This window comes from Phacochoerus africanus, chromosome 12 (genome assembly GCF_016906955.1).
Source record: "Phacochoerus africanus isolate WHEZ1 chromosome 12, ROS_Pafr_v1, whole genome shotgun sequence".
Lineage (NCBI taxonomy): Eukaryota > Metazoa > Chordata > Mammalia > Artiodactyla > Suidae > Phacochoerus > Phacochoerus africanus.
In genome coordinates, this window is record NC_062555.1 from 60,981,990 (window position 1) to 61,009,754 (window position 27,765).

At 35.4% G+C, this 27,765-nt stretch overlaps 1 protein-coding gene across 2 annotated transcripts; it reads right to left on the reverse strand.

Annotated features, from left to right (window-relative positions):
• Positions 1-1,992: 1,992 nt before the first annotated feature.
• On the reverse strand, positions 1,993-27,765 carry ARL5B (ADP ribosylation factor like GTPase 5B). Of its 2 annotated transcripts, XM_047755046.1 has the most exons (6): positions 27,454-27,765; positions 16,670-16,730; positions 14,283-14,430; positions 11,417-11,500; positions 10,042-10,193; positions 1,993-8,393 (listed from the first exon to the last, which is right to left on the reverse strand). In XM_047755046.1, the coding sequence occupies exons 1-6, from the start codon at positions 27,500-27,502 to the stop codon at positions 8,345-8,347; spliced, it is 543 nt and encodes a 180-aa protein (XP_047611002.1). In that variant the 5' UTR covers positions 27,503-27,765; the 3' UTR covers positions 1,993-8,344. The 2 variants fall into 2 exon arrangements, with proteins under 2 accessions (XP_047611002.1, XP_047611003.1); XM_047755047.1 differs by lacking the exon at positions 11,417-11,500.

A 27,765-nucleotide genomic window follows, 5' to 3' on the forward strand; every position in this document is an offset into this window, starting at 1 on the left:
GAGATTTTCTGTATAATCAGCCTAGTTTGAACCATCCTGGTTTTGAAATGGCAAGTCAGGGAGACTGCCCAGGTATAGTTAGTATTTACCCTGGATTTCAGGGGCACCAAAAAAGATCTGTCTCCAGTTGGTCGATACCCTTTTTTGCAACACAAGTTGTATTTTATTGCATATTTTGATGGGCTAGAGCTTTAGTAAAATGAATTTTTTTAAAGAAATCCAAAACTTAGAAATCAGGCAAAAGGATTACCATGTTCTTTCAAAGTCATACTAGGGCATTGTCCACTAAGTTCACTGAAAGATCCTCTGATTTTCTAGAGGAAGGTGTAACTGACTTACTATTCACTTAGGCCCCAGGCTCCAAAGTTTTTCAAATGTATACTCCCTTGAATCATCTTGTAGCCTGCTGGTTCCTTAATCACTAACTTTTTAAAATTATACTGTGGTATTAGATTTCCCTGTTAGAGGAAAAATGAACAAAAAATTTTGCTCCTATAAAGCATGTTCCAAGTAAACTTGGTTTAATAATTAGAAAACTGTATGGATTGAGTTCCCGCTGTGGCACAATGGGTCAAAGATCCAGTGTTGCCGCAGCTGGGGCATAGGTTACAGCTGGGGCTTGGATTCAGTCCCTGGCCCAGGAACTTCTATATGCCATGGGTACAGCCATTCCACCACATTAGAGGAATCTAAATAATGAATATAGTAAAAATTCCTTATCCTACACAGATCGATCTCCACTTTTTGAGTAAGAGAACAATTTAAACACAAACAACATACAGATTATCCCAGTCAGCTCTCAGTGGAGTACACTCCAGTGGGTTTTTCTCTACCACCACCAAGCCATTCTCCAATTCTCAGCAGACACTGACTGGGTGTCCTACAGTTTAACTCAGTTGTGACACTATTTACTTGGATATAGCATCAGATCCCCCAGGTTAAAGGCTGTCCCAAAAAACTTCCACATCCCTCCACCCCTCCACAGGCCAATCTGGTGTTCAGAATGTTACCTGTGCTTAGGTTGGCCTGTGTGTGATTAATCTGCTAATCCTTGTATGTGATTAATTTGCTAGAGTGGCTTACAGGACCCAGAGAAATATTACCTTACACTTACCAGTTTATTATAAAGGATGCAGCAGAAAGCAGATGAAAACACAGGGCAAGGTCCAGAGGGGTCCGTGGATCTGGGATACATCACCCTCCCAGCACCTGGATACAACACTCACCCAACCCAGGTGCTTATCAAAACTTTACTATCCAAGAGTTTTCAGACTTTAATCAGTGGCACCCCGCTCCATTTTTCCTTCCCAGAATTTAGTGGGTAGGGCTTAAAGTTTCAATCATTCAGTCTTTCAGGTGACCAGACTCATCCAGAGGCTAAAGCTCTCCATCCCCACCACCCAGCTAGTTAGTTCATTAGCATAAGGTTAAATAACAGAAGACCCTCCTATCAGTCAGGAAATTCCAGGGGTTTGAGGAGCTTTATGCCAGGACCAGGTTTCAAAGACCAAATATATTTCCTGTTGTAACACACCAATGAACTACTGTCTTCCTACCACTTCTGGTAAGCGTACCTTCTGCTAGATCACAGGTGTTTGGACCAGTAAGAGTAACAGGGAACATGGAATTATAGCTGAGAGTTTATGATAATCTGACTTTTCCCTTGTACAAAGATAAAACTATGGGAGCTAAAAAACTTGGACATTATCTGTCATGGGGCAAGGAAACAAAAAAAATCCAGTGCAGTAGAAGATGGAGAAAGAGATAAGCAGGAGAAAGACAAGGTCCTGGTTTTTCCTCAGTGCTCCTGGGTCTCTAGTCACAGGCTGTTCCAGAAATCCACTTGTGTCCCTGACCTTGGGTTCCCTAAGCCCCCAGCGCCTCACTCTTAATAAAATTCCTCTCTCTTTGTGATCTTAGGTGAGTTTCTATCACTTGCAACAAGACTATTAAAACAAATTTTATATTAAAAAAAACACTGGGTTCATGTCATATTGGAAAAGTAATTATTTATTGTGACAAAAATAAAACTATTGACTGAAAACAAATGAATGTTACACTGTATTGCACCATGATTGCAAATGAGCCAAAACCTGTCTAAAAGATGAACATTCCAGAGCAAACAGCATCCTTTCACTTGGGTAAGTAGGCATGCAAGCAACTCATTACAGCATAATTGCAGAAGTAAAAAATCATGAGTACCAGCAACCTAAACTTAACATATAGAAGCATTTTATGACAGTAGTAAAGCTATCAAAATTTAAAACATGTCTTTAAACAACTCCACCATTTAGAAGAACATGCTTTGAACCACTCTGAGGAAATGATGATGTGAATGCTTTAAGTAATTTGTTCTTTTAATTTTATTAATGCTTATGTATTGAACCAATAACACACATCTCAGTTGTTTGGGTGGGATTATGACGCACAGTTTGTGGCATGAAAGACAGTTTCCCCCCCCTTCTGTACAATACCAGGGGTCCCCCAGAGAGATCCTGTTCATAATTTTGTCCTTTTTAACACCATTTCATTTGACCAAGCTGATTAGCTAAGATATTGTTACAGCATTTGCAGAAAGCCTGAAGCTTGATGGATAACAACAGTTTTAAACCTTAAGAAATGACAAGTATAAATACAGACACTTCAATGTAGTTTTACATTCTGAGGCAAGAAATATATTATACAGGGCCTGCTGTTTCCTCTTTAATGCTCTAAAAGCACCAATTTATGTTAAGATGGCAATGTGTAATTATAATCATTATAATCTGATTAGACCAAACACAGGAGCAAAGCTGTAATTGCTTTTAGTTTTTGTTTTTTTAACATGCTCTGTACAATAGATGAATAGGGTAAAATTTATAACATAATTGGAAAAATCATAACCATCATTTTATTTCACACTTTTAATGAACTAGCAGCTAAGCCTTTTTTAAAACCAAAATGAAAAGTTTTCATAAACTACACTGAACAGTTTACTCCAAGAGAATAGGGGCTGTAGAGTCCCTGAATTTCCTGAAGGAAAATGTAAGATGAAAATGATTATAGCCTCTCATGAATAGGGCCAGAATATGCAAATAAATTATGTATAATCAATATCAACTGATAGTCATTTGATGTCTTATCAACACAGATGGAAATATATTCACAGTATAATGTAATCAATCAAACTTAAGGGTTTTTCCTTTCCCTTATTTGATTTTAATTAAACTAATTAAATATTGACTAAACACTTGCCCATGTGCTTTAATGAAGCAGTATGTCAACCTGGTACATCACGTTATTAGCTCTGCTGGTGGTAAGCGCGAGTAAAGGAAAACAAAACCTCCAAGGACTGCTATCCCTTAGCTGTGAATTCTGCATATTTCAAATACAGCTTGGGTGAAGAGGGTTTTAATGGGATGGTGGAACATTCCACAAACTCGAGCAAAGCACAGTATGGACTGAAAAATGAGGTAATTTTTCAATTAAAACTACAAGTTGGTGTAAGAGGATACTTCCATTCTTCTAGAATTTTGCTTTCTATTCCAAAAGATATGTACAGAACATTTTATTTCTCCATTTCTAAGGGGAAAAGGAAGATTACTGGTTTTTTTAAAAATGCAAAAGATGCCTCTATGTGACTACGCTCCCAAATTCTAGAAACCTGATTGGTCTTTAGTCCTTTGGCCACATTAGAAATAATATAGGCCATCCAATTACAGTAAAAGACAGAATTTTCTAGTAATTTTAAGTGCCTTGAATGGGGACAACTCATTGTTTTCATTCAAACTTTCTATTTTCTACTGAAGATTTTTTTACTTCATGTTAATTTTTACTACCAACTTTTTTGACTCCTGCTTCGGTATGCCTCTAAACCTCCAAATAAACATTTCCCAAACATTTCACTAGACCACATACATTTAAAGCTGACTTTAGGTCTGTTTTTTTTTCTACTTTAAATTTACAGAGAAGTAGCTAAAAAGTTTTGTTTTTATTGGCTTTCTCTATGTAGCTGTGGCTACTTGGAACTCTCAGAAAATACTTCTTGGGAACCTGGCTTTACAGTAATGCTAAATGAATAAGGATGGAACGTTACTGAAAAAACTAACCATAGATATAAACTACTTTCAGATTTGTACAGACATTTGTAAAATATTGACATTTCCAGTATTCTTTCAATACTGGAAAGTCAAACAGAACTACAATTTGGGGCAGCCTCTAGAGCCAATAAACTCTGATCAAACTAACCATTTCCATCCAATTAATAAAAGCCAGGAAAATAAGCAAGGTATCTTCTAAAAGAGTATTTTCAACACACACTGGTATTTTATCAGCAGCTTAATATATCATCTTCTTAGCAATATGGCTTATTTTCTCTTTTGCACTTCATTAACTATTAGTTCAATTTAAGTGGAGTGGCAGTAGTTGACCTTCATTTTCTTATTGGATTGTATTCATATACTAAATGAAATGATAATGAAGTGGGAATCAAATGATAGGTAAAAATAAATTTCATATTATATGTCTTTCCCTAGTTTAATTTTTTTCCAGTTTTTAATAGTGTTTTAATAGATTCAGGATTTTAATAGATTCACGATTTTAAAACCAAGAGACATGTTGGCACTCTATAATTTGTTTAAGTTCCTCTGCATGGGAAAAACAGGAGGAAGACCATAAACAGTAGTAACTGTCTAAGGTCAAAAGGTAATGGCCAAATTAAGATTTGAATCCACTTCTTTAGGTAGCCAGCACAATATTCTACTAGATTCAAGTCATCATGCTGTATCTCAAAGTGACTTTACCCTGACAAAATATAAAAGAACCTTTAGAACTGAACTGGACATGAAATGTTTTGGATCCAAAGCCACAGATGAAAAGTTCACTCATAAAGCTGGTCTTCAAAGATAAACATCAGTGGAATTCACCTATCTATTCTAGGCATAATACCACTAAATTTTTTTCTACTGATGTTGTTTTACATAGTTAAGAATTAAATGAGTGCCAGCCAGAGATAATTCCATTTATAATTTGTCCTAGGAGATACTACATGAAAAAAAATGTTTAAAAAATAAAGCTTTTATTGTTTTAAAATTTGCTTTGTGACTCCTCATAACTGTTGAGAGAATGTTTATAACACTACCTATATCACTCACTGTTTCCATAGGAAAATAATTATTTTCTCTTTATGCTATAGATAATGAAAGTTAATTTCATGCTTAATCAAAATGACTATGGCTACAGGAGTGGTACCCGTTTAAAAATGAATTTTAACAGTGAAATTTCAATTTATCATTTCCCTAATGAATATAGAATAAAATTATACCTTCAAGCATACTAACAAAGAATTTAAAAGCAAAAAACTATATATTTAATCATCAGCTATTCAATAGATGATAATTATTTCAGATTTTAAGGAATTAAATTATCACTAACAATAAAAACCATGCAGTGTGTTCCCATACAAGAGGACTTGTTAATTCTGAGAGTTCTCAAATGGGCCTCAATAAGAAAAATGGGTTTAAATATGAAGAATGCAACATGTTCACAATTAAGAAAAAATGCCTTAAACTTACAAGGGTAGCAGTTACATTTTAGTTACAATAAAAGGTTTGTTAAAATTTAGTTTTTTTATTCTCAAAACCAAAATGAAAATAATCTCCTGAAAGTAATGTGAATGGGTGCCCTGCTTTCCACCACTTACTAGAAACTTTGCCAGGCAACTGACCACTTAATGGGGACAATGAAACTTCAACTATTGCAATGTTAAATTAAATAGCTGCTAATCTGACTTCTAAAGAACAGGTATGATACAAAATTGAGAACTTATCTCAAAATATGAATAAAGGCACTAAGCACAAATTTACATTTTTCATCAGACAATATCTTATAGTTGGTTGATTTTCAATGAATGTCAGAATCAATGCTTTAGTATTAGATATATGCTAGGGTCAAACCATTCTCTTGGAGTAAAGGATAATCAGTTTTCATACTATTATAAGAGGAAATATCTAATGAGAACCTATAAAATACTTTGAATTTCCCAACTGAACTTTCCCAGTTGTTGGCACAAAACCTAGCTGGATGCTGATTTCATCATCAGCACACAGCTAACATAAATCTAATTCAAAACCAACAAAATGTTTTGTTTTAAAAAAGGATTTTGAAAATAAATTGTATTTTAAAAATTAAATAGAAAACTTGAGTCTATACTAGTAGTTTGACAAAAATACAATCAACTGTTAACACTTTCAATATAATGCTGATGTGGTAATGTAAAAAAAAACCCATATAATTTGATAGAAGAAAATGGAGCCAGCCAATCTTATCAGACAGAAGACAGATTTCATTTATAAGAACAAATATAGGAGTATTAAATATGCTCTTTCTCAGGACAGAATTAAGAAAATTAGCCTTAGCATTCATGGCTAAACTACACATCCAAGATAGAAATTCTGAAATGGTATTTTCATAATTCCTCCTACTCCCACCATGACCTACATACCACAAAGCATTCATATTGATTTATGTCTGCTTTTCTCTCATGTTCTTGATTACAGGTTATATTAAAAACAAAATTTATCTTCTATCTGGTATAGAATCACTAGGAAAAAAAATAGGTTCAAAACAAGGTTAATGAACAACTAGTTTCCAAAGCCCAGAAAGCTTTCCTCTGGCCATTTTTCAATTCTAGGGTGTGCTACCACTAAAAAAAAACAGAAAAATGTTACCACATTCAACTAAATTAATTAGACTAAATATAATAAATCAAGTATACTTGAAAATGGCAAAATTTAAATCAACTTACATAAAAATATTAAAATTAAAATATCACTTTTGAACAAGTATTGATATTCTTATGAACACTGAATCCTATTTTTGACCCAAATGAAAGAAAAATACTGTAAAAATAAAGTATTATTCTCTATGGAAGCATTTTATCCCTTTCATTATAGCAAAACCAAACTTCTGAAATAAAAAGGATCAAAATTATAATATTTGTCTTCACTTTTAAGATATGCACTATTTGGATTACTGTTCATATTAGACAACTGCCTTGAAAATGTTTTAATGGTATCCAATATGTAAACTTCTGCTAAATTATGAGTTTTTAACTATTTTTAAAATTTGTAAGTTGTCAGTGTATTAACCTTGAGTCTCAGAGTAATATTCTAAAGGCTATGATTAAATTCAGCAGTTTTGTATAACCCAGAAAAAGATTTTTAGAACACGAGGTGTAATTATAAAATGGCAATTATTTCAAGCCTATTACACAACAACCTTAAACAGATTTAAGGAAAGCCATACGGTTTTTAAAGTAATATATTGCTAGTGGTGGAAATGTATCAGACACAATTTCAAATTCTAAGAAATAAAATGAACTGGTTTATAATTCTGCTTTAGTTAATGCCCAAAGCAGATATAGTACCACTTGCAAATGGAACAGCTGAACTTTTTACTGATAATAAAGTTGTTTGATAATAAGATATATTCCAAGTGCCTTGTTTTAATTTTAGTGCCGGTATGCTTTAGTAACTTATGATAGTTTTATGTGCTTTGAATAATATGACATTCTTAAAATACCGGATCTATTCAAAATATTTATAAGCAAAGTTGGGCTTTGAAAGAAATATTTTATCTTGATTAGTTTTTAACCAAAAACAATCCTGTGTTGTAGGCAGAAAGGTGAACTTAATTCTTTTGGATAAACAGCCTACTTAATTTCCATGCTAATAGCAACTTAGAATTATTCCATGACTTGCATTAATGTGGGGGAAATTAGCTCCTAAAGGCAGTTCTTGTGATGTTTCTTCTTCCATACATATATGTGTGTACATATTCACACACATATATTCTAGGCAGATTTCTTTCTCTATAATAAGTTCTATCCAAAAGGTAAGTGGTTTATAGAGGAGCACATATTTAATGCTCAGTGAGTTTGCAAGCAGTGCCTGATGGTTTCTACTACCACTCTGTCAAACCAGTAATTACCTGGTGGGGGCAGGAGATAGTCAAGAAATGAAAGAAATTGGTCATTAAAGTTATTACAAATGCTTCAGAAAACATTAAACATATGACAAACATTTCTTACAAGGCAGTCGTTGAATAATTAGAATAAGCAGTCAGAAGAATTCTGTTGCTGAAAACAGTTATACATTATGCTCATCCAGCTGAAGATTAGTGCATTAAAAAAAAAGTTAAGAAAAAAATCTTTTATGTTCCAGTTCAGCTGCACTTGATTCAAGTGTTGCTTATAGAGGTTTGTGTTGTTATAAATTAAACATGCTGCTGCCTTAGCAGCCAAAGGTACTAGGAAAAAATGTTCATGTCACAGAATAAATAGAGCAGTCTCTTTCGAGCAAAAAAGTTATCTCACACCAATCCGGGAGGTCATCCACTCTAGACCTTGGCATAACCTGAAACAAAAGACAAAAGTATTTCCAAAATGAAAACTGGAAGCATACATATTATTTTTAAGTCTTACCCCAAAGTTGTTACTACAATAATTATTTATACACTTAAGTGACAAATTTCAGGTAATATTATAATAAGTTGACTTTTAAAGTGGAAGATTCATATAAACAAAATGATCCTAATCCAGTTGAGTGATGTGGAAAATTGCATCAGTCTCATCTTGGAGATACAGCTTTGGCGGTTTTGCCATTAAGACTATGTGTATGCCACCCCCGCATTAAGATTAACTAAAACTGAAACCACTACAGAAAAGACAAACAGGAACTTCACCTTACCTTCCTCAATTCTAAACGATGTAGTATTTATGGCTTAGTCTTTTTTTTTTTTTTCTGTCTTTTTGCTATTTCTTTGGGCCGCTCCTGCAGCATATGGAGGTTCCCAGGCTAGGGGTCGAATCGGAGCTGTAGCCACCAGCCTACACCAGAGCCACAGCAACACGGGATCCGAGCCGCATCTGCAACCTACACACCACAGCTCAGGGCAACGTCGGATCGTTAACCCACTGAGCAAGGCCAGGGACCGAACCCGCAACCTCCTGGTTCCTAGTCGGATTTGTTAACCACTGCGCCATGACGGGAACTCCTATGGCTTAGTCTTAAAAGTATAGGTCAAAAAAAGTCTACCTATAGCTATTACAGTACAAGCTATTTCTTTTTTCTTTTGGTCTTTTTGATCTTTTTTGCCATTTCTTGGGCTGCTCTTGCGGCACATGGAGGTTCCCAGGCTAGGGGTTGAATCGGAGCTGTAGCCACTGGCCTACGCCAGAGCCATAGCAACTTGGGATCCGAGCCGCGTCTGCAAACTACACCACAGCTCACGGCAACGTCGGATCCTTAACCCACTGAGCAAGGCGAGAGATTGAACCCACAACCTCATGGTTCCTAGTAGGATTCGTTAACCACTGAGTCACGACGGGAACTCCACAAGCTATTTCTTGTATGAGAAATAATGAGAAGGTCTGTTTGATTTGAAGGTAAATACATTCATAGAAATAAACTGGGTAATCCATGTATAGGACACTGGGTTCTCCTTGGTCTACTATGTCCAAACTGAAATTCTTAGGAAAGGAGGAACACATTAGGTGGCATTTATCTCAAATGTTTGTTGCTTAAAAAGTCTGTCTCTCAAAATGACTCCTGATAATACAAGAGATACACTCTTGTGGAAAGCTGGGCATTTAGGCTTAGTTAAGCCCTTGCAGGAAATGTAAAATTTCTTAGAAACTTCTTCCTTTATTCTGGTGACATTAGTCTTCTCCCAGTTAGTGAATGATAAAAGCAAAAAAATGGACCACTAAAAATCTGGATTGTGAAATCTTAATTCAAGATGTTTGTTCTTGCCCTTTTTTGGTAAAATGTTCCCTTTATATTAAAAGTTATAAAAATTCGTCCCAGTAACTTTGTTAAATTGTAATTTGACAACAGTAATTATCTAAAATTATTCCAACCATGTAAGCCTGAGACACAATATAAAAACTGTTTTTAACTTAAGAACAAAAATGGAACAGGATTCAAAGAGGAAAGCAAACTGTCCCCCAAAAGTTGAAAGAAATCTGAAGGAAGTCATATCACCCCTCATATGAGTACTTACCCTTCTCCTGTTAAAGCACAGCAGGACTGAATGTGCCACGGATGATCCTTAATTGAACTGAGGGTGAGGTATTTGGAGATTTCAGCTGCTGTCATGCACCCTTTCATATCCTGTTTATTGGCAAAGATAAGGACTGCAGCCTTCCGTAAATCCTGCAATCAACATGCAATATTCTTAATATGTGAAATATTCAAATTAAACTAGTGAAGCAGGAGGGTAATATATGCCCTACTGAACAATTATAATGAAATCTCTCCACTTTAAAATGTTCAGACAGTATTAACAATTTTGTTGAAATAAAAATAAATGACCTTAAATAACTATGATTTAATTATTCACTCCAACAAAAGACTGATTAACATAACTAGATATTAAAAATTATTTTTCTATTGTTGTGCCAAAAGGGTCAAAAGTAAAATAAACCTTAATCTGAAATCATGACCTAAAATTATTTATGCAGATATTCTAACAGACAAATATAGTATACATGTGCCAAATACTACAGAATTTTTCCAAAATTTAAAAGAGTACCAAAGGTAAGGGCTGGGCAATACTTACTACTTCTTAGTCTTTATTATGTTCGTTAATAGAACAACAGATCAAGTATGGTATATTCATACAGTGAAATACTATGTAGTTGTTAAAAGGAATTAACTAAAGCTGTATATACTACCATGGGTAAATCAGTGCTGTGCCAAAAACCCAAACACCAAGTTACAGAAGTGTTATACACACACGCACACACACATACAATACTACCATGTAAAGTTTTATGAACATGGAATATAATATTCTGTAGAAGTGATAGGTACATAAAAATGTAATAAAAATATAAAAATATGCATAGGAATAATAATCATTACTTTTATGGTGGTGGGATTCTTTTAGGATTCTCAGAGAGAAGGGAAAAAATCAGATTGGAGAGGTCTTATAAGATATTTAGTATCTTATGTGTTGAGTGGTGAGTGTACGAATGCGTTTTATTATCTAAGTCTTTGATATATATGAACTATTTAGAATTAAGTGATCCTAAGTTATTCACCAAAGATTGTATTGTTATAAACCTACATGTAGGGGAGGGGAAACAGTTAAAACTTCCTCTTTCTTCAATTTATCTGAATTTTTAAGACATGACTAAGTAGTTTTAACTTTGAAAAATATTTCCAATAACAGTATTAGTCTCCACATTAATGTGCTGGGTTTTTTAAAGCTTGAAAAAGTATCGGAAAATTTTGACCTCAAGACTTTCATCAATGTATAAAACTTTGTTAATGATGAAATAACCAAAAGCAGAGCACATAAATATTTGTGAAAAAGCCAAACCAGTATGTGGATACCTTATTCCATTTATTTTATGTTTGCTTTCAAAATTTACCTCATGAGCCAACATTCTGTATAATTCTTCTTTCGTAATAGCTAGTCGTTCCCTGTCAATGCTATCAACCACAAGAATGATGAACTAGAAGACAAGTAAAAAGAAAGAAAATTGAATGAGATCTTGAAGTTTTTGGCAAAACTACTCTAAGTGCTAGAAGTACTTTCTATTATGGCGTCATCATCACTATAAAACAGTCTACTGCTCTTTCATCAAAGAGTCTATATTATACAGAATCACATCAAGCAGGAAAATCCAAATGTTAATAAGAAAAATAACTCACAACTTCAACAAATAAAAACCATGCCTGAGTTTATTTTTAAAAAGTGATGTTTGTATATACAAAATGCCCTAATACGTGGTAAGATTTATTTTTAAATGTAGGTAATACAAAGTAATTTTTTAAAAGAAAGTCACAGCAATTTAACTCTTTCACTAAAACTTAAAAAGTACTCTAATTATTCAGGCAATCAATAATTATTTAAGACAATTTGCCTATTAGAAAGTTAATTTCAAAGAAAAAAACACATTAAAAAAACTAATGAACAAGACATCTTTACATAAAATATCAACAACAAAAGGGCAAGAAAAATCTGCTAAACAAACATATATACTTGGGTATTAATAATACACTAAAGAAGATGCAGGTGAAATTAAAGAGCAAAGAGAAGAGGAGCAAGCTATTAATAACTGTGTATGAGAAAGTTTGAGTGTTACACATTAAAAATAAAGCATCTTTGATAAGAAAAATAAGAAGATACAGTGAGAAAGGGCTCCTGAATTGAACATTTTATGCCAAAGAAAAAGTTTTTTAAGAAATGAAATTACATGGTATTGTGGGTTATAGCAGAGGAATGAGTAAAATAGACATGACAGGTAGGACCAGACTGTTCAAATGACTTTAAAACCAAGGAAAGAGACACCGAGAGTAATCTGAATAGAAACTGACAAAGGCTTAGCTTTCTAAAAATGAAAGAAAATAGAAGAGAAATATAAGAAAGGTGTCAAAGTTAGAATAGCAATATTGGGAAACAACTCTGTAAGTTAATGAGAGGAAGGTTTCAGAATTCAGTCAACAACTGTTACTTGCTCTACTAAAATGAAGGCATTTCAGCTTTTGGATGATGCCTCCATGCAAAGAATTTAAGAAGCAAGATGATGAGAAGGGTGAACAAAGTGATCAGAGAAATGCCATGTAGTTAAGATCCCTATGTGGAATCTAAGACTGCAAATACTACACGTTGTGCTGGTGTTCTGTACGAAAGGGCAAAGGTTCTTAGTAGTAATTTTGATATTCTTATAGAAATAGTTTATAAGAACACTTCATACATATGGCATCAGTAATAATGCATGTCTTTGAAGACCCATGCAAAGTCTTCTAGAGTGTCGTCAATTTCAAAATCTTAAAAACAACCATTCAGTAGTGCTATAAATATACATAGATCAGCTAGAAGCAACTTTGACCTATTCACTAGAGATAACTTTCCCACACTTGGAGTTAATTGTGAGCTTTAAACAAATTCCAACAGTTATGCTAAAATGTTATTTTTCCTTTACTCGCTACCATATTTTAGTTTCAGAATGTTATTTTGCTGTAGAAATACACATACATAACCATAACCTATAACCCTAAATACTCGCTTACCAACCTCTCCTCCACTTGCAAGTTAATGAAAAAATTAAGTGCTACCACAACTGCTGAATACATATGATATGCAATGTTAGTTTGACCAGTCACACACTACACTAGAACATACGCACATACAGATATGCTATGACAACATAAATCTAGAGGAATACATGTTTTTCTTTTATTAATCTTTTTTATTTTATTTTATTTCATTGTCTTTTTAGGGCTGCCTCTGAGGCATATGGATTTCCCAGGCTAGGGGTCTAATCGGAGCTGTAGCCACTGGCCTACACCACAAGCCACAGCAATGCCAGATCCGAGCTATATCTGCAACCTACACCACAGCTCATGGCAACGCCGGATCCTTAACCCACTGAGCAAGGCCAGGGATCGAAGCTGCATCCTCATGGATACTAGTCAGGTTCATTTCTGCTGAGCCACGACAGGAACTCTGTTTTTTTTTTAAATAAGGCAACTTATTCACCACAATCTCCTCGCATCAATACTCCCACCTCCTTTGTAACTGTCCTCAAAAAAAAGGCAAACAAACAAACAAAAACACTCAGTTTTTCAGAGGCTTGGTTTGACGTACTCCTTTGTAAAGAAAAATTATAGATGCAGTTGTGCATCAGTATTCCCAAAGATAAACCTGTCTCAATAGCACTGCATGGTTTACAAAAAAAAAAAAAAAAAAGACTGCCTCTAAGCAGAAATAAAAAACAGACATAGAAGACATTCCGGATTTGTTCCCCAGGTTGACTGTGAAACAGGAAAATGATGAAATAAGTGACAGAGAACACTGGGGAGGAATGGCTTGTAAATCATTTGCTTTTTAATTAATATATAATCTCACCAAAATTTTGAATGTCCAATTCATGTTATTTGAAAATTCTGTATTAAATTCTGCTTAAAATATTTTATTCCTCCCCTAACCAAGGCCTCTTATAAATTTGGGAAAATTTATACATTACATTCTGGTGTCCACTTTCTCCAACAATGGAGATGTTACAGTATTACCCGGAGGATCAACTGAGAGACACTGACAACAGTAAGCACTCCTCTAATATGGCTCCCATTACTCTTCTGAGTTGCCTCTTCTATTTGAAAAACAAATTCCTTACAAAAAAGGATCTTATTAAAAGGGAACTGTCACTATGCCTTATATACAGCCTATCTGTTTTCTGAGTTCACTCCCCCCAGCTATGTCATTCAAATTCAGAAGTAACTTCAGTCTACCTCTGTGTTTGAATAATACGTGTTCCAGGATGACCGCAGTGACTCTTGACCACCAATATCCCACATGAGAAAATGAGTGTTCTTCACAACTATTTCTTCAACATTGCTTCCTATAGTTGGAGATGTATGAACCACTTCATTCATTAAGCTGTTAAAAAGACCGACATAAAAACTCTTTAGTACATCTTAAGAACCTGAAGTGAGTCTTTTCTGTGTATTTCTATGTGAATCAAACTTCCTTACTTGCACCGATGATGGTCATCATTAGCAACAAAAATAGAACCATAGAGAACATCTGGGCAAACATACCTAGACAAGGAACAACTCCTAGAGGAAGGCTGTTTTTTGTTCTTTTTTTTTTTTTAGCATTTATTTTTTTAAATCATTTTTATTTTTCCCATTATAGTTGGTTTACAGGGTTCTGTCAATTTTCTACTGTATAGTAGAGTGACCCAGTCACACATACATATACATTCTTTTTCTCACATTATCCTCCATCATAAGTGACTAGATAGAGTTCCCAGGGCTATATAGCAGGATCTCATTTCTCATCCCTTCCAAATGCAATAGTTTGCTTCTAAGAACACTAGACTCCCAGTCCATCCTACTCTCCCCCTCCCACTTGGCAACCACAAGTCTCTTCTCCAAGTCCATGAGTTTCTTTCTGTGGAAAGGTTCATTTGTGCCATATATCAGATTCCAGATATAAGTGATATCATATGGTTTTTGCCTTTCTCTTTCTGACTGACTTAGTTTGAGAATCTCTAGTTCATCCATGTTGCTGCAAATGGCATTATTTTGTTCTTTTTTATGGCTGAGTAGTATGTTTTTTGTTCTTTTCATGGAATAAACTATAGGCTTATCCGGATGGAAGGGAACTGTATGGTGAGTATGCATTTCCGTGGCCAAAATTCCAACAGCTCCATGCTCTCTTATCAGTTAGAACAAAACCAATGCCCCATCCTGAAAGAACAAGTTTCTAGGTAACTGTGTCATCAATACTTGCAAAGTAGTAACCACTAAATAGTAAGCTATCACTCTGAAGAGTATTTATGTGATAAAACTGAGACTTGGCTCAGCCGTAAAAATTAGTGCATGCCTATTAACAGAAACTAGTCTTAAAAAGATTATGGGCAAATGAAAAGTAATTCAGAACACTGATGCTCATATTACATGTGTTAGTTACCATAATCACTGGTTAAGCTACACTGGTTAAGTACACAACAAATGTGTACTTGCCTATAACATGATAGTACTATGTTGGAAGATGCCTGCAACTCTATCTTGGGTTTAATATATGTGATTTTGAAGTTATGTGCAAAATTACTTCGACAGGTTTTTCTTTTTTTTTTTTTTAATTGGCTGCACTCACAACATAGAGCAGTTCCCAGGCCAGAGACTGAATCCCAGCTGCAGCTGTGACCTACACCATAGCTGAGGCAATGTCAGATCCTTTAACCCACTGCATCAGGAGAGCGAGAGATCAAAATCGTGCCTCTATGGCAACCTGACACATTGCAGTCAGATTCTTAATCCCACTGTGCCACAACAGGAACTCCAATAATGACAGGTTTCTGAAATGTTTATATCTGATGTCTAAAGGCTAAGTCATATTAAATATACAAGCCAATGAATGAAAGTTTTAAAGAAAAACAAATAGTTATTCAACTCTGGAACAACAAGGCATAAGATAGTAGATTTTTAACAAGGCAGAAAAAAAACATGAAGCACCACTTAAGTGAAATATTTCTGGAGAGCTGTCTGCTGATGTACTTAAGATGAGGTGGGAAGAGATAAGAGCCACACAACAGTGCACTACTATACTTTATAATTATTTGTTAAAATGCCCAGGACATAGATCCATTTCCATTGCTTAACAAGGGTCATTTCATTGGCACTGAAAGGATAATGGGAAGTAGTCTGACAGGTGGATTGATGGGCTGTTAAAATTTTCAAGGGTGATCTTCATTTCTTTTGAATTGACAAGACTGGGTACATTAAAAAATTCCAGCTATTAGGAGAGTAGCAGTAGCTTCCTATATAGGTATCATTCTATTTATATGGAACTCAGAGTGGGAAAAATGAAGCAAAATATACTTTATCCCCTTAATTCCAGCTCCAGAATGTGTGTTTCATTTCTTTTTAGTTTAATATTCTTTCTTTCCTTCAAGGCTGGACAAAAGACAAGTGTTCCTCAAGGCTGTGGCAAGCATACAGCATTTTACCTGATTCACTTTTTAATAAACTTGGCATCTGGTAAAATACAAAACCTTATGTTAAAGTTTTCCCATTATAACAGTATCTCATTTTTATTATACAAAATTATATAATAATAATTTATAACTATATAACTAAAATAATAAATTTAAATAGACACCCATACTTACAATTGATAAAGAATGGTGGTCTTCCCTGCGTTATCCAGTCCCACTATAATTACTTTGTGCTCTACAAAAAGAAAGCAAACCATAAATATTTAACACTGCTGCATACTTCAATTACATGCTTTCAACAATGATTATTAGTTAGCTCTCTAATGAGAATCACTCACTGGATATTTATTCCTGGATTAAGATTCGGAAAGAAAGAGAACTTTACGATGTCAAGGCTACCTGCCTGAAGTGAGGCAGTCTATTATGATATTCTCTATCCATCTCTTATAAAACAATGTGGAAGATGGGTAAGAGGGAGGCACAAGAGAACTTTGTCACTTGTACTGAGTTTGGGAGGAAAACTCAAATACTCATCTTGACTAGACATTAGGACTTTTACAATGTAAGTTTTAAAAGAAAGTGTTTTACATACCTGTTCCCCCTTTCTACCAAATAAATGAGTTTTTTATCATGTTGTTTTTGATACCAGGATGTTTTCTCACCTACATGTGCCAGGATTTTTTTCTTTTCACTTAAAAATCAAATTGAAAACATGAAACTGAAATGTTTTCCCAGTCAATAAGAAGACACATAATTTCAACCAGTGTTCATTCCTTCCATTAATTTACAGATAAATTAGCATTTACTTGGTCTTTAATGCCTTTTCAATCTGAATTCACAGTTCTTTTGAGCAGATGTCTCTACTCTTTGTACAACAAAAACTTCTTCAGTTTCCTCCACCTCCTGGTACCAGGCACTAAGAAAGTCGATTCTTTCATAAGGATTTTTTTTTAAGGCCTCCTCTACTCAGAACACTCCAGACATCATCTTTTCTAGATGTCAGCCTACAGAATATACTGAAGGTTCCTCTTCCTCAGGGAATAATGCTCAAAAAGTTACTAGTGAATCTCAACCGGGTGAGGAAATCACCGAAAGAACCTCCACACATGCAAGTGATCTGTAATGAACACTTCAAGAACAAGTAGCAAGAACCCTGTTGCTCTTGTTAACCTGTGATGAATGCCAAAATTGTGATTACACAGCTAATCAAATATCAGTTGCTATTTCTACTTAGCTGAGTATTTCTGTACTTGGCTGCTACCTGAGTATATGTCAATGCCCAAAGACTTCAACTTGCAAGTGTTAAAGTTTTTACCTACTCAAGGAATAATGAGAAAAATATGGAAAGTGACACATACTTTCCTTATTGTAGCAGACAAATTAATGTGTTGCTTTGAATGTTCATAAGTCATGTCTAGACTAATCAAGTATAAAGTTTCTGGAATTACCGGATCACAGTGGTCAATCAGACTTTCACATCAATACAAACTAAAAGCATGACTATTATCATGGGGTAGTGTATGATTATTACTTGATGTTAACAGGGGCCCTCTGGCTTGAAAACCATGACATGGTGTGCTTGTTCTGTACTGCCTTCTTTCTGGTTGTGCGTAATCCATGACGGATCTTATGTTATGTACTAAAACACAAAAGATCAATTAAACTATGTAACTGTCAGAGTGATTTCCTACAGAGTAGCTTTGATAAAAATAATTTCCTTTGCCTGTCAGAGTTAATTTAAAATGTGGAAAGATGCTTAACTTATTTACCTAATAGGCTTAAAAAGAAACATTCAAAATATAAAGTTATGGTTCAAGTCAGTCCCAATAAAGGTAAGAAAAGGATCTAGGCTGAAGTTGGTGCCACTGAGATGCACCTGAGACATTTCACATCAGTTTTACTTACAGAACAAAGAAATTTTGTCATTTCACTATAATTGAAATTTCTAAGTTTGTAAGGGGAAAATTATACAATTATATACTTTTACAGTTTGAACTGCTCCTTCACCATGTACATTTAAGCTATTTGTTATTCTTAATTTCCAACTCTTCAAACTACTCTCCATGAAAACAAAATATTTAGTCGATAGAGCTAATTCCCAGTTAACCTTAAACAGAGCAAACTATAATATGGACAATACTAATTTTTTATTAGAATGGATTCTGCAAATGTAATTATAGAAAATTTACCACATTTCCACCAATGTTTTCCAATAACATTATTAAAAAAATATACTCTCATAGAGTATAGGCTGCCCTGGCTTCAGGGCAGGAGCATGTGTGTTGGGGATGGGGTGTGTACAATTTAAATCTTTTATGGATAACCAAATAATTTGGGGGTAAGCCATTACCATAAACATGAGTTATAATGAATCTAAATGTTTTAAGGAGTTCCCTGTTGGTCTAGTAAAGGTTAAAGCATTGTCACTACTTTGGCTCAGGTCACTGCTGTGCATGGGTTTGATCCCTGACCCAGGAACTTTCACATGCCACAGGCCTGGTCAAAAAAAAAAAAAAAAAAAAGTGTCTGCACACCATGCGATGGTCACTTTGGGCTTCTTACTTAACTAGAACTCTCTTTCAGGACACCGAGCTGTATGTATCTCTTCTTCCAAGAAAGGTCTGAGAAGGCTATTTCCATTGTTTCTAACTGATGCAGATCCAGAGCCCAACAAAGCACATTTATTTATATTAAACTAAGGAAAAGGTCCGGTCACAGAAGTTTTGTTTAATTTTGACCAAGCATTTACACATAAGTTTTTTATGGGCTTGGCTATAGTGTTTATTCTCTTGGATTTCCTTAAAAGGTTTTTCTTTCTTTCTTTTTTTTTTTTTTGTAAGAAAGCATAATGACTATACAGGATGAGGCTTCAAAAGAAAATTAGTAAGCTCACTTGCTTGTAGATAAATATAGGTAAAATGGCTAATAAGAAAAATGATGAAAAAGGAACTTCAAAAAAAATAAGTGGAAGAAAAAAAAACAAGGAAAAAATTTTCTCCCTTTACTCAACTAAAAAAAAAATTAGGAGTTCCCGTCATGGCGCAGTGGTTAACGAATCCAACTAGGAACCATGAGGTTGCGGGTTCGGTCCCTGCCCTTGCTCAGTGGGTTAACGATCCGGCGTTGCCGTGAGCTGTGGTGTAGGTTGCAGACGCGGCTCGGATCCTGCGTTGCTGTGGCTCTGGCTTAGGCCGGTGGCTACAGCTCCGATTCAACCCCTAGCCTGGGAACCTCCATATGCCGCGGGAGCGGCCCAAGAAATAGCAACAACAACAAAGACAAAAAAGACCAAAAAAAAAAAAAAAAGCTAAATTCAATTGTGGTTTTACTATAGAATATCAAACAATGTAAACAGACTAACATGAGAAGAATACTAGAGAAGCACTAAATACTGACAATGAGTAAACTGAAATAATGTTAACATTTATTTTATCATGTTAAAATTGGATATTGTTAAAATGTGTGATAAAATGACCAACTTTTAATTGTGAGATATAAGAAAGCCCCCAAAATATCACAAGGTAGAGACTGCTACCTTCTAGATACATAATATCAGCACCAAAATTGTTATGTAATGAGAACAAGCCCTGTATGAACAGAGACTGTAAACAACCATATAACTAAACAAACAAAAATGTCCTACGTCAAACTTGCTGACTTAGAAATTGGATATATTACATATACAAAAAATAAGTTTGCATTATCGTAAGGGGTAGGTAGTAAAATGTCAGAGGATATGATGTTACAATCTGACACCTTAAGGCCGAGACAGCAATGAGGTGCAGCCAAGCAAGTCTGCCTCTTGGGGAAGAAAAAAAGGGGAAAGAAAAATGAATGCTATTAAAGAAAACCTCTGTCCTATATTATACCGATTATAAAAACATAAAATATCATAACTTAGAAAAGATGCAGAACTTGAGGTCTACTCCTTCTCTTCCACCTCTTCATCAACAAATGTATTATGTATATGGCCACTTTGAGGATTCCAGGTCTACCAAAATGCACAAAACTACCGACCTGAGCCACCGTGCATATTTTATAGGAAAAGAAATTACAGCCCTATTAAGTTAAAAAAATAAAAATAAACCTAAAATGCTACAACAGTGTATCATGCAGTTTATAACTTAGGTAGATACAATACAAATAACATGTAACCTGTATGGTTATAAAAGACTAGGGGAAGACTAGGGGAGGAGAGAGTGCAAATATACAGTTTCAAAAATGTTACATTATTAACTCTGAGTAGACTGTACAAAGGTTAAGAGTGTATGTTGCAATCCCTAGAAGGACCATAAAATAATGCAAAAAGGAATTGCTTAAAAATTCATAAATTAAAATAAAATTCTTAAATAGTTGACCCAAAAGAATGTGCGAAAGCAGGGATAGAGAAATAACAAAACAACCAGGTGGAAGACACAGGAAACAAATGATAAAACAGCATACTTTGATATTTAGCCGTATAATAAATCCAAACAGGAATAAACTGGATAAATATTCCAATTAAAAGGGAGGGAATATCACACTAGACAAAATAAACAAGATGTCAATATATGCTCTCTAGAAGAGATACACATAAAGTGAAAATGGTACATACTCCAAAACAGACCATTCAGATGAACTGTAAAAAAAGTCTCAAAAAATTTGGAAAAAAAAAAAAAAGGAAAGCTTACAGAGTATATTTGTATATTTCTGACCATAAAGAAATTAAATTAGAAATCAACATACAAAATCAAGAGAAATAAATATTTAGAAACTATAACAATGCTTATAAATAATTTACAGGTCAAAGAAGAAATAAAAAAAATTTTTTAAATGTTTCTAACTGAATGAAATACAATATTAAAATCTGTGGAATAAAGCTAAAGCAGTACTTAAGAGAAACATTTACAGCTTTAAGATGTTTATATATGAAAGATAAAAACAACCTTTAAGAAGGTAGGGGGATGGGAATAAAGTAAAATCAAAATAAAGTGGATGGAAGGAAATAACAGGAATTAGTAAAATAAGAAAACGGAGAAGCAATAGAGAAAATTATAAGCTTTTCCTTGAAAAGATTAATGAAACAAAGATGGGACCAACACTAACTTGGAAATTTACCATGAAGTCATTGCCAGGGAAGAGAAAGTCTAGAGATAAGAATCACCTGAGTTTCAACAAAGACTCCAAAGTAATCCACTAAGAAGTGTCTTCAGTAAATTATACTGGGACAAGCAGTTATCTATGTAGTAAATAATGACTCTCAATTCCTACTCACATCATAAGCACCAAATAATTTGAGATGGCTCACACACCTAAGCAAAAAAAGCTAAAGCTTCTAGATGAAAGGAACAGGACAGAGAAAGCAATAGCCATTAAAAAAATAATAATAATAACAATAAAGGAGTTACCATTGTGGCTCAGCAGGTTAAGAACCCAACATAGTGTCCATGAAGATGCAGGTTCAATCCCTGGCCTCTCTCAGTGGGTTAAGGATTTGGTGTTGCTTCAAGCTGTGGCAGAAGTCTGCAGCTGCAGCTCCAATTTGACCCCTAGCCTAGGAACGAACTTCCATATGCCGCAAGTGCAGCCTTAGAAATATAAATACATACATACATACATAAGGAGAAAAATTAAACTGTACCAAAATCAAAAACTTCAAAATGCTCTGCAAAAATCCCCATTTAAAAAATGAAGCCACAGGAGTTCCCGTCATGGTGCAGCAGATATGAATCCAACTGGGAACCATGAGGGTTCGGGTTCGATCCTTGGCCTCATTCAATGGGTTAAGGATCCAGTGTTGCCATGAGCTGTGGTGTAGGTTGCAGACGTGGCTCAGATCTGGCATTGCTGTGGCTGTAGCTTCGATTAGACCCCTAGCCTGGGAACCTCCATATGCTTTGAGTGCGGCCCTAAAAAGACAAAAGACAAAAAAAAAAAAAAAACCTAAATTAGTAAACCAACTATAATGAAGAAAATAAAAATCCCCCCCCAAAAAATTAAAAATTCCTAAATTAAGACAAAGGTAGGAAGGAAGGATTTCCTAGAATGGAAAAAGGTGCAACTTTGTGTTGAAAAGGTCCAAAGGGCCTGGTACAGTGAATCAAAGAGACACATAACAAGGCACATATCTTTCAGATTTAAAAATACCAAGAATTAATGGAAAAATCTAAAATCTACTAGAAAGAGGGGAAAAAAATCAGGAAAGAATGATACCAGTCTTAACATTACAACTCTGGAAGTTCTCATTGTGGCTCAGTGGAAACCAATCTGACTAGTATCCATGAAGATGCAGGTTGGATCCCCAGCCTCAATCAGTGAGTTAATGATCCACTGTTGCCTTGATGCCTGGAGCTGTGGTGTAGATCGCAGACACGGCTCGGATCTGGCATGGCTGTGGCTGTGGCATTGGCTGGCAGCTACAGCTCCAATTCAACCCCTATCCTGGAAACCTCTATATGCCATGGGTTTAGCCCTTAAAAAAATAAAATTACAACACTGGAAGCTAGAGAACAATGACAATACCTTCAAAATTATGAAAGAAATGTTTTCCACCTCAGGATTCTATATCCAGCCCAATTATAAATCAAAAGTGAAGGCAGACCAATACATTTGCAGGAATTTGGAATTGAAAAAAAAAAATCACTTTGGACACCTTTGCAGGAAATTTCTGAAGAATGTGTCTCATCAAAGTAAGTGAAGCAAGAAAAACATAATTCATAATAAAAGAGAAAAGCAAATTCCTAGAATGATATCAAAAAAATCCACAACAGGTGTGTGGCAGGCAGAGGGAAACAGTTCCAATTTGAAGCAGGATGGAATAATGATAATGAAGGGCTGAGGAGGAAGGATAAATCATCTGATAGGTGTGACAGGGAGCTTTTGGATAATATAAAATGACTAGGTCCAATGTACAAAGAAAACTAAGGCAGTGAGATGTGATTATTTACTCTAGAGGAAAAAAAGATGTAGAAAAAAGGGTAAAAATTATAGCACAAAGTGGCTCAATAATAACACAATTTTATCCTCACAAAAAAATGAAAAGACAAGGTGTGGACTAAACCAAAATACTATGGGGAATGATGAGAGAAAATGGCACAAAAGTAGTAATTTCTCTTTTAACATTACCATAAAGCAAATGGCTCGTACACCTGAAACTAATATAGCGTTATGTTAACTACATCTCCATTCTAAAAACAAACAAGTCATAATATTTAAAATTTCCACATACGCATATTATCAAGAAATATGGAAGTATATACTGGGAAAAAAGCTTAAGAGATTAAAGAGATTTGACTAATATACATCATTTTCAGACTTTAGCACTATATAACTTCTTTAAAAGAACATGTTACTTTAATATAAAATTTTTTGTTAAAAAAAAACAGATAAACTGAACAAAATTTTTGTATTGGGGATAAAAAAGACAAACTCATGCCCTAAGGAGTTTATTTCTATTGAAAGAAACAGACAAAAAGTAAATAAATAAACTTATCATATGTTTACAGGAAGTGATAAAAATGTTACTCAGAGAATCAAAGAATGGTCAGGGAAGAAAGGGCTCTTCTTGTAAGAGTGACAGCTAATCAGAAATCTGAACCACCTGAAGGTATAGATAAAGAGTATTCTGGAAAACAGGGAGCAGACACTTGGTAAGTTTAAGTTTGGTGTGTTTGAAACTAGCAAAAAGTCCAGAATTAAGAGTGGAGTATTAAGGAGACACCAAACCTGAGCCATCAGCAGTGAAGAACGATGCCAATACAAAATGAGCTATCAGTGCTCAAAATAACAGGAAAGTCAACAGTAAGAAAGAAACAATTAGTTAATGAAATTAAAATGACACTGTTCTTTGGTTCTGAAAATAAACTACAATTAAAATCACATTCCATTCATCTTAAATTCAGGGTAAAACAAGAAATAACTGATGACCAGCTATACAGTGCCAAGAGAGAGAAAAATATCAAGGTCGTAAAAGAGTTTTTTAAAAAAAGAATGCTCAACTTGTGAGGTGAATTTAAAAATAGATACGTATGTATTGTATACAGGCATAACCTTTATTTCATTTTGTATAAATTGAAGGTCTGCAGCAACCCTGTGTTATGAGATGGTTAGCAATTTTTAGCAATAAAGTATTTTTAATTTAGATACATTTTTTAGTTATAACGCTATCCCACACTTGATAGACTACAGTATAGCCTAAACATAACTTCTATATCCACTGGGAAACCAAAAATATTGTGTACCTCGCTTTACTGCAATATTTGCTTTATTTTGGTGGTCTGGAACCAGACTCACAATGTCTCTGAGGTATGCCTGCACAGCACACTTAAACAACCATATAGATATATCCAATAATGTTTGCAAAGATAATCAGATTTGAAATTATTCCCTTTATTGATAAATGCGTCAATGTAATCAGTCTTCTAGCTTAAAACCAAGCAATACAAAATCAGAGATTACGTACTTTCTAACAGCTTTACTTAGACAATACATGCTTTAGTATACTTATTCCCAGAAAGGTATCAAATTTATGAGAAGATGTTTGATGCTCCAAAATACTACAGGAAAAAAATATTGGAAGAGAGATAAGGGAATGGAGTATATAAAGTAAGATAAGCAGTCCTCAACTCTTCCTGAACATTTGAGCCATCTTGGCATTAATGCCTTGGGCCACTCCACCTCATTCTGATTTACTGGTCTGAGGTGGGGCCTTGGGCATATTATTTTAACATGCAACCAAGACTGAGCGATCTGAGTATCACTGTATTAGATGTGTCATAGTGTTGAAAATGGAAAATGCTGAGATTGGCTGGTTGATACATACAGAAAGTAAAAATACAAGACTAAAGTATCAATCTGATCTCATTATTATCCTGCTTTAAAAATAACATACAATGACTAAACTCTCAAATGGCTTCCATGGCAGTTCATTATTTTAGTTTACACACAAGCCCCTCTATGATCTGGTTCTCCTGGCTACCTCTCCAACCTCTCATCTCCTCTAACTCTCCCACAGGCAAACTAAGATACAGCCAAACTAAACTATTTCAGCTTCCCTTAATGTACCAAACTATTTCATTCCTCTCTCATTTGAGTATCAGTCCTTCTGCCTAGAATAACATGCCCCTTCTACTTGGTCTGTCTAGCAAGCCTTGTAAACACCTACTTATCAACAAGTCCAAGTACATCTTTTTCTGGTAAAGTCTTCCAGGAGCCACCTGAGAAAAAAAAAAAAACACTCACTTTCTTCTTGGTGACCATCACCACACTTTTACACCTATCTGTGAAATAAATTACCACAGTGCATCCCCCCACCATCTGTCTCATTCACTGATTTCTGAGTACCCTGAGAGTAAGCAACTGTGTAACTTTCTCGTTTGTTTTTAACCTTTATATCTCCTATGCCTAACTCTGAAGATTGGCTTTTGGCCTATGATTAAATGTTGGTTGTATGAATGAATGAAAATAAAATGACAGAATAACCACCACTGGTGCTAAATGTTCAACAAGGGAGTTAAAGGAAAAGGAACACTCTATAAAGTAATGGGGATTTAAGAGGTCTGAACTTTTATGTGACTTTAAAAGTAGTCCATGAATATCTTTCATCATCTTCTGAATTTTCCCTCTACATCGTTCACTCCCTTCTAGTCTGATTAAGGAAGCCTCAAAACAAACAATAGTGATAAAACAGGAGAGAAAGGGGAATGGGACAAGTTACAGATGGAGAACCAATGACATTGGTAATGTTTTATTACTTTAACTATGGGAAAAGATAAGCAGGTGATTCTCGGTTAATCTTTGTATTTTAAAATATGTCTTAAAATGCTGCTTTACATAGAAAATTAATGTAACAAGGTTTAGAAAATGCAAACTGCTGAAAAAATAATGCACTAAATTTATGGACAATATCCACATGGCGTTAAACTCTGGCCACTTCGAAATCACTTGAAAAGTGCTATCTGTGGTAATTTAGTTTGTACATACACATATATCTATCTTTACTAACTTGTAACCTTGAAAGACTACTTTAGTATTCTTATCAATCTACAGAACAAGAGACTAAAACCATTTCATTCTTTTCATGACGTCTTAAATCCAGAAAAAAAAAGATACCACATTAACTGTAACAAATCAGTATCGTCACAAAACACTGGCTTTTATTGTGCCCGGGTGTTAAATGCAAAATGAAACTAGTTGAGTAAACTGGTTTCAATTACTGGAAAAAACACTCAGTTAAAAGAATGCCTAAAACTTTACCTACTGCCAGCGCTTTCTGTCTGGTTATTTCCTCTCTTCAGAAGACATCACATCTCATTCACTCTGACTCAGAACAGGTTTTACAACTTTTTGGCCCTTTGGACTTGCAACTTTTAGACGTCTCAGAACCAGTTCTAGACTAATACGGACACGCAATACCCTACATAGAACTAAAAGCACTTCGAAGAGTTTAGGGTGAAGATTCTCGGAAACCCGTATATCTCAATAGGACAACTCATTCCCCAATCCTGGAGAGCAGGCGAAATGCGAGATAAAGTGAAGGCACACAGGTTTAAAGACCGCGGGGGGCCGAGGGGGAGCAACGCCAGCAATTAAAACAACAAAAAAAGTTGATAGGTTTCTGGACGGACACTTATCCTGAGGCAAGACTTAGGATGCTTACTAAGAAAAGTAAAAAGACCCTCCAAAATGCCTCCGGGTATTATTAGGTGCTTTCCGCTTGCTTTTGCTAAAATCTCCAAATTCTTGGTTTGGATCCTGTGACACCAAATGCCCCCTCTTCTGACTCTCCATTTCTCCCCAACTATCACGTCGCACCTTCTTTCAGCCTAAAAGAGTTTCTACTCTCCCCCTTGACTAAGTCACTTCTCTGCGTCTCAGAACGTTTGTGTCCACAGAGAGCCCTGCGTCCCCCCAGCTGTCCCCTTCGGCAGACAGACCCTCTGCCTCGGATTCGAGCCGTTGCGCAGCTCCATCCCGCTCACCTTGGTTACAGAAGAGGCTCCACAGTTTAGCGAAGATCAGCCCCATCATGAGCACCCTGGCGGGCCTCGGGGTCCCTCAGCAGCAGGTGCCGCTGCGCCGGGCCCCCCACCACGGTGCTGGCGGTGGGTAACAGAGAAGAAGGCGACGGGACCGCGCGGCGAGGGCACTGGTTGGCAGAGAAGCCGCGATGTACCCGTCAGAAGGCGCCGCGCCTAGTCCTGCCCGAGAGTCCTTTGTTCGAGCCCACTGAGCCCAACGCCGACCCGTAGTCCCCTCGGTCTGAACCCACCTACCCACCAGAGCCTCAACCA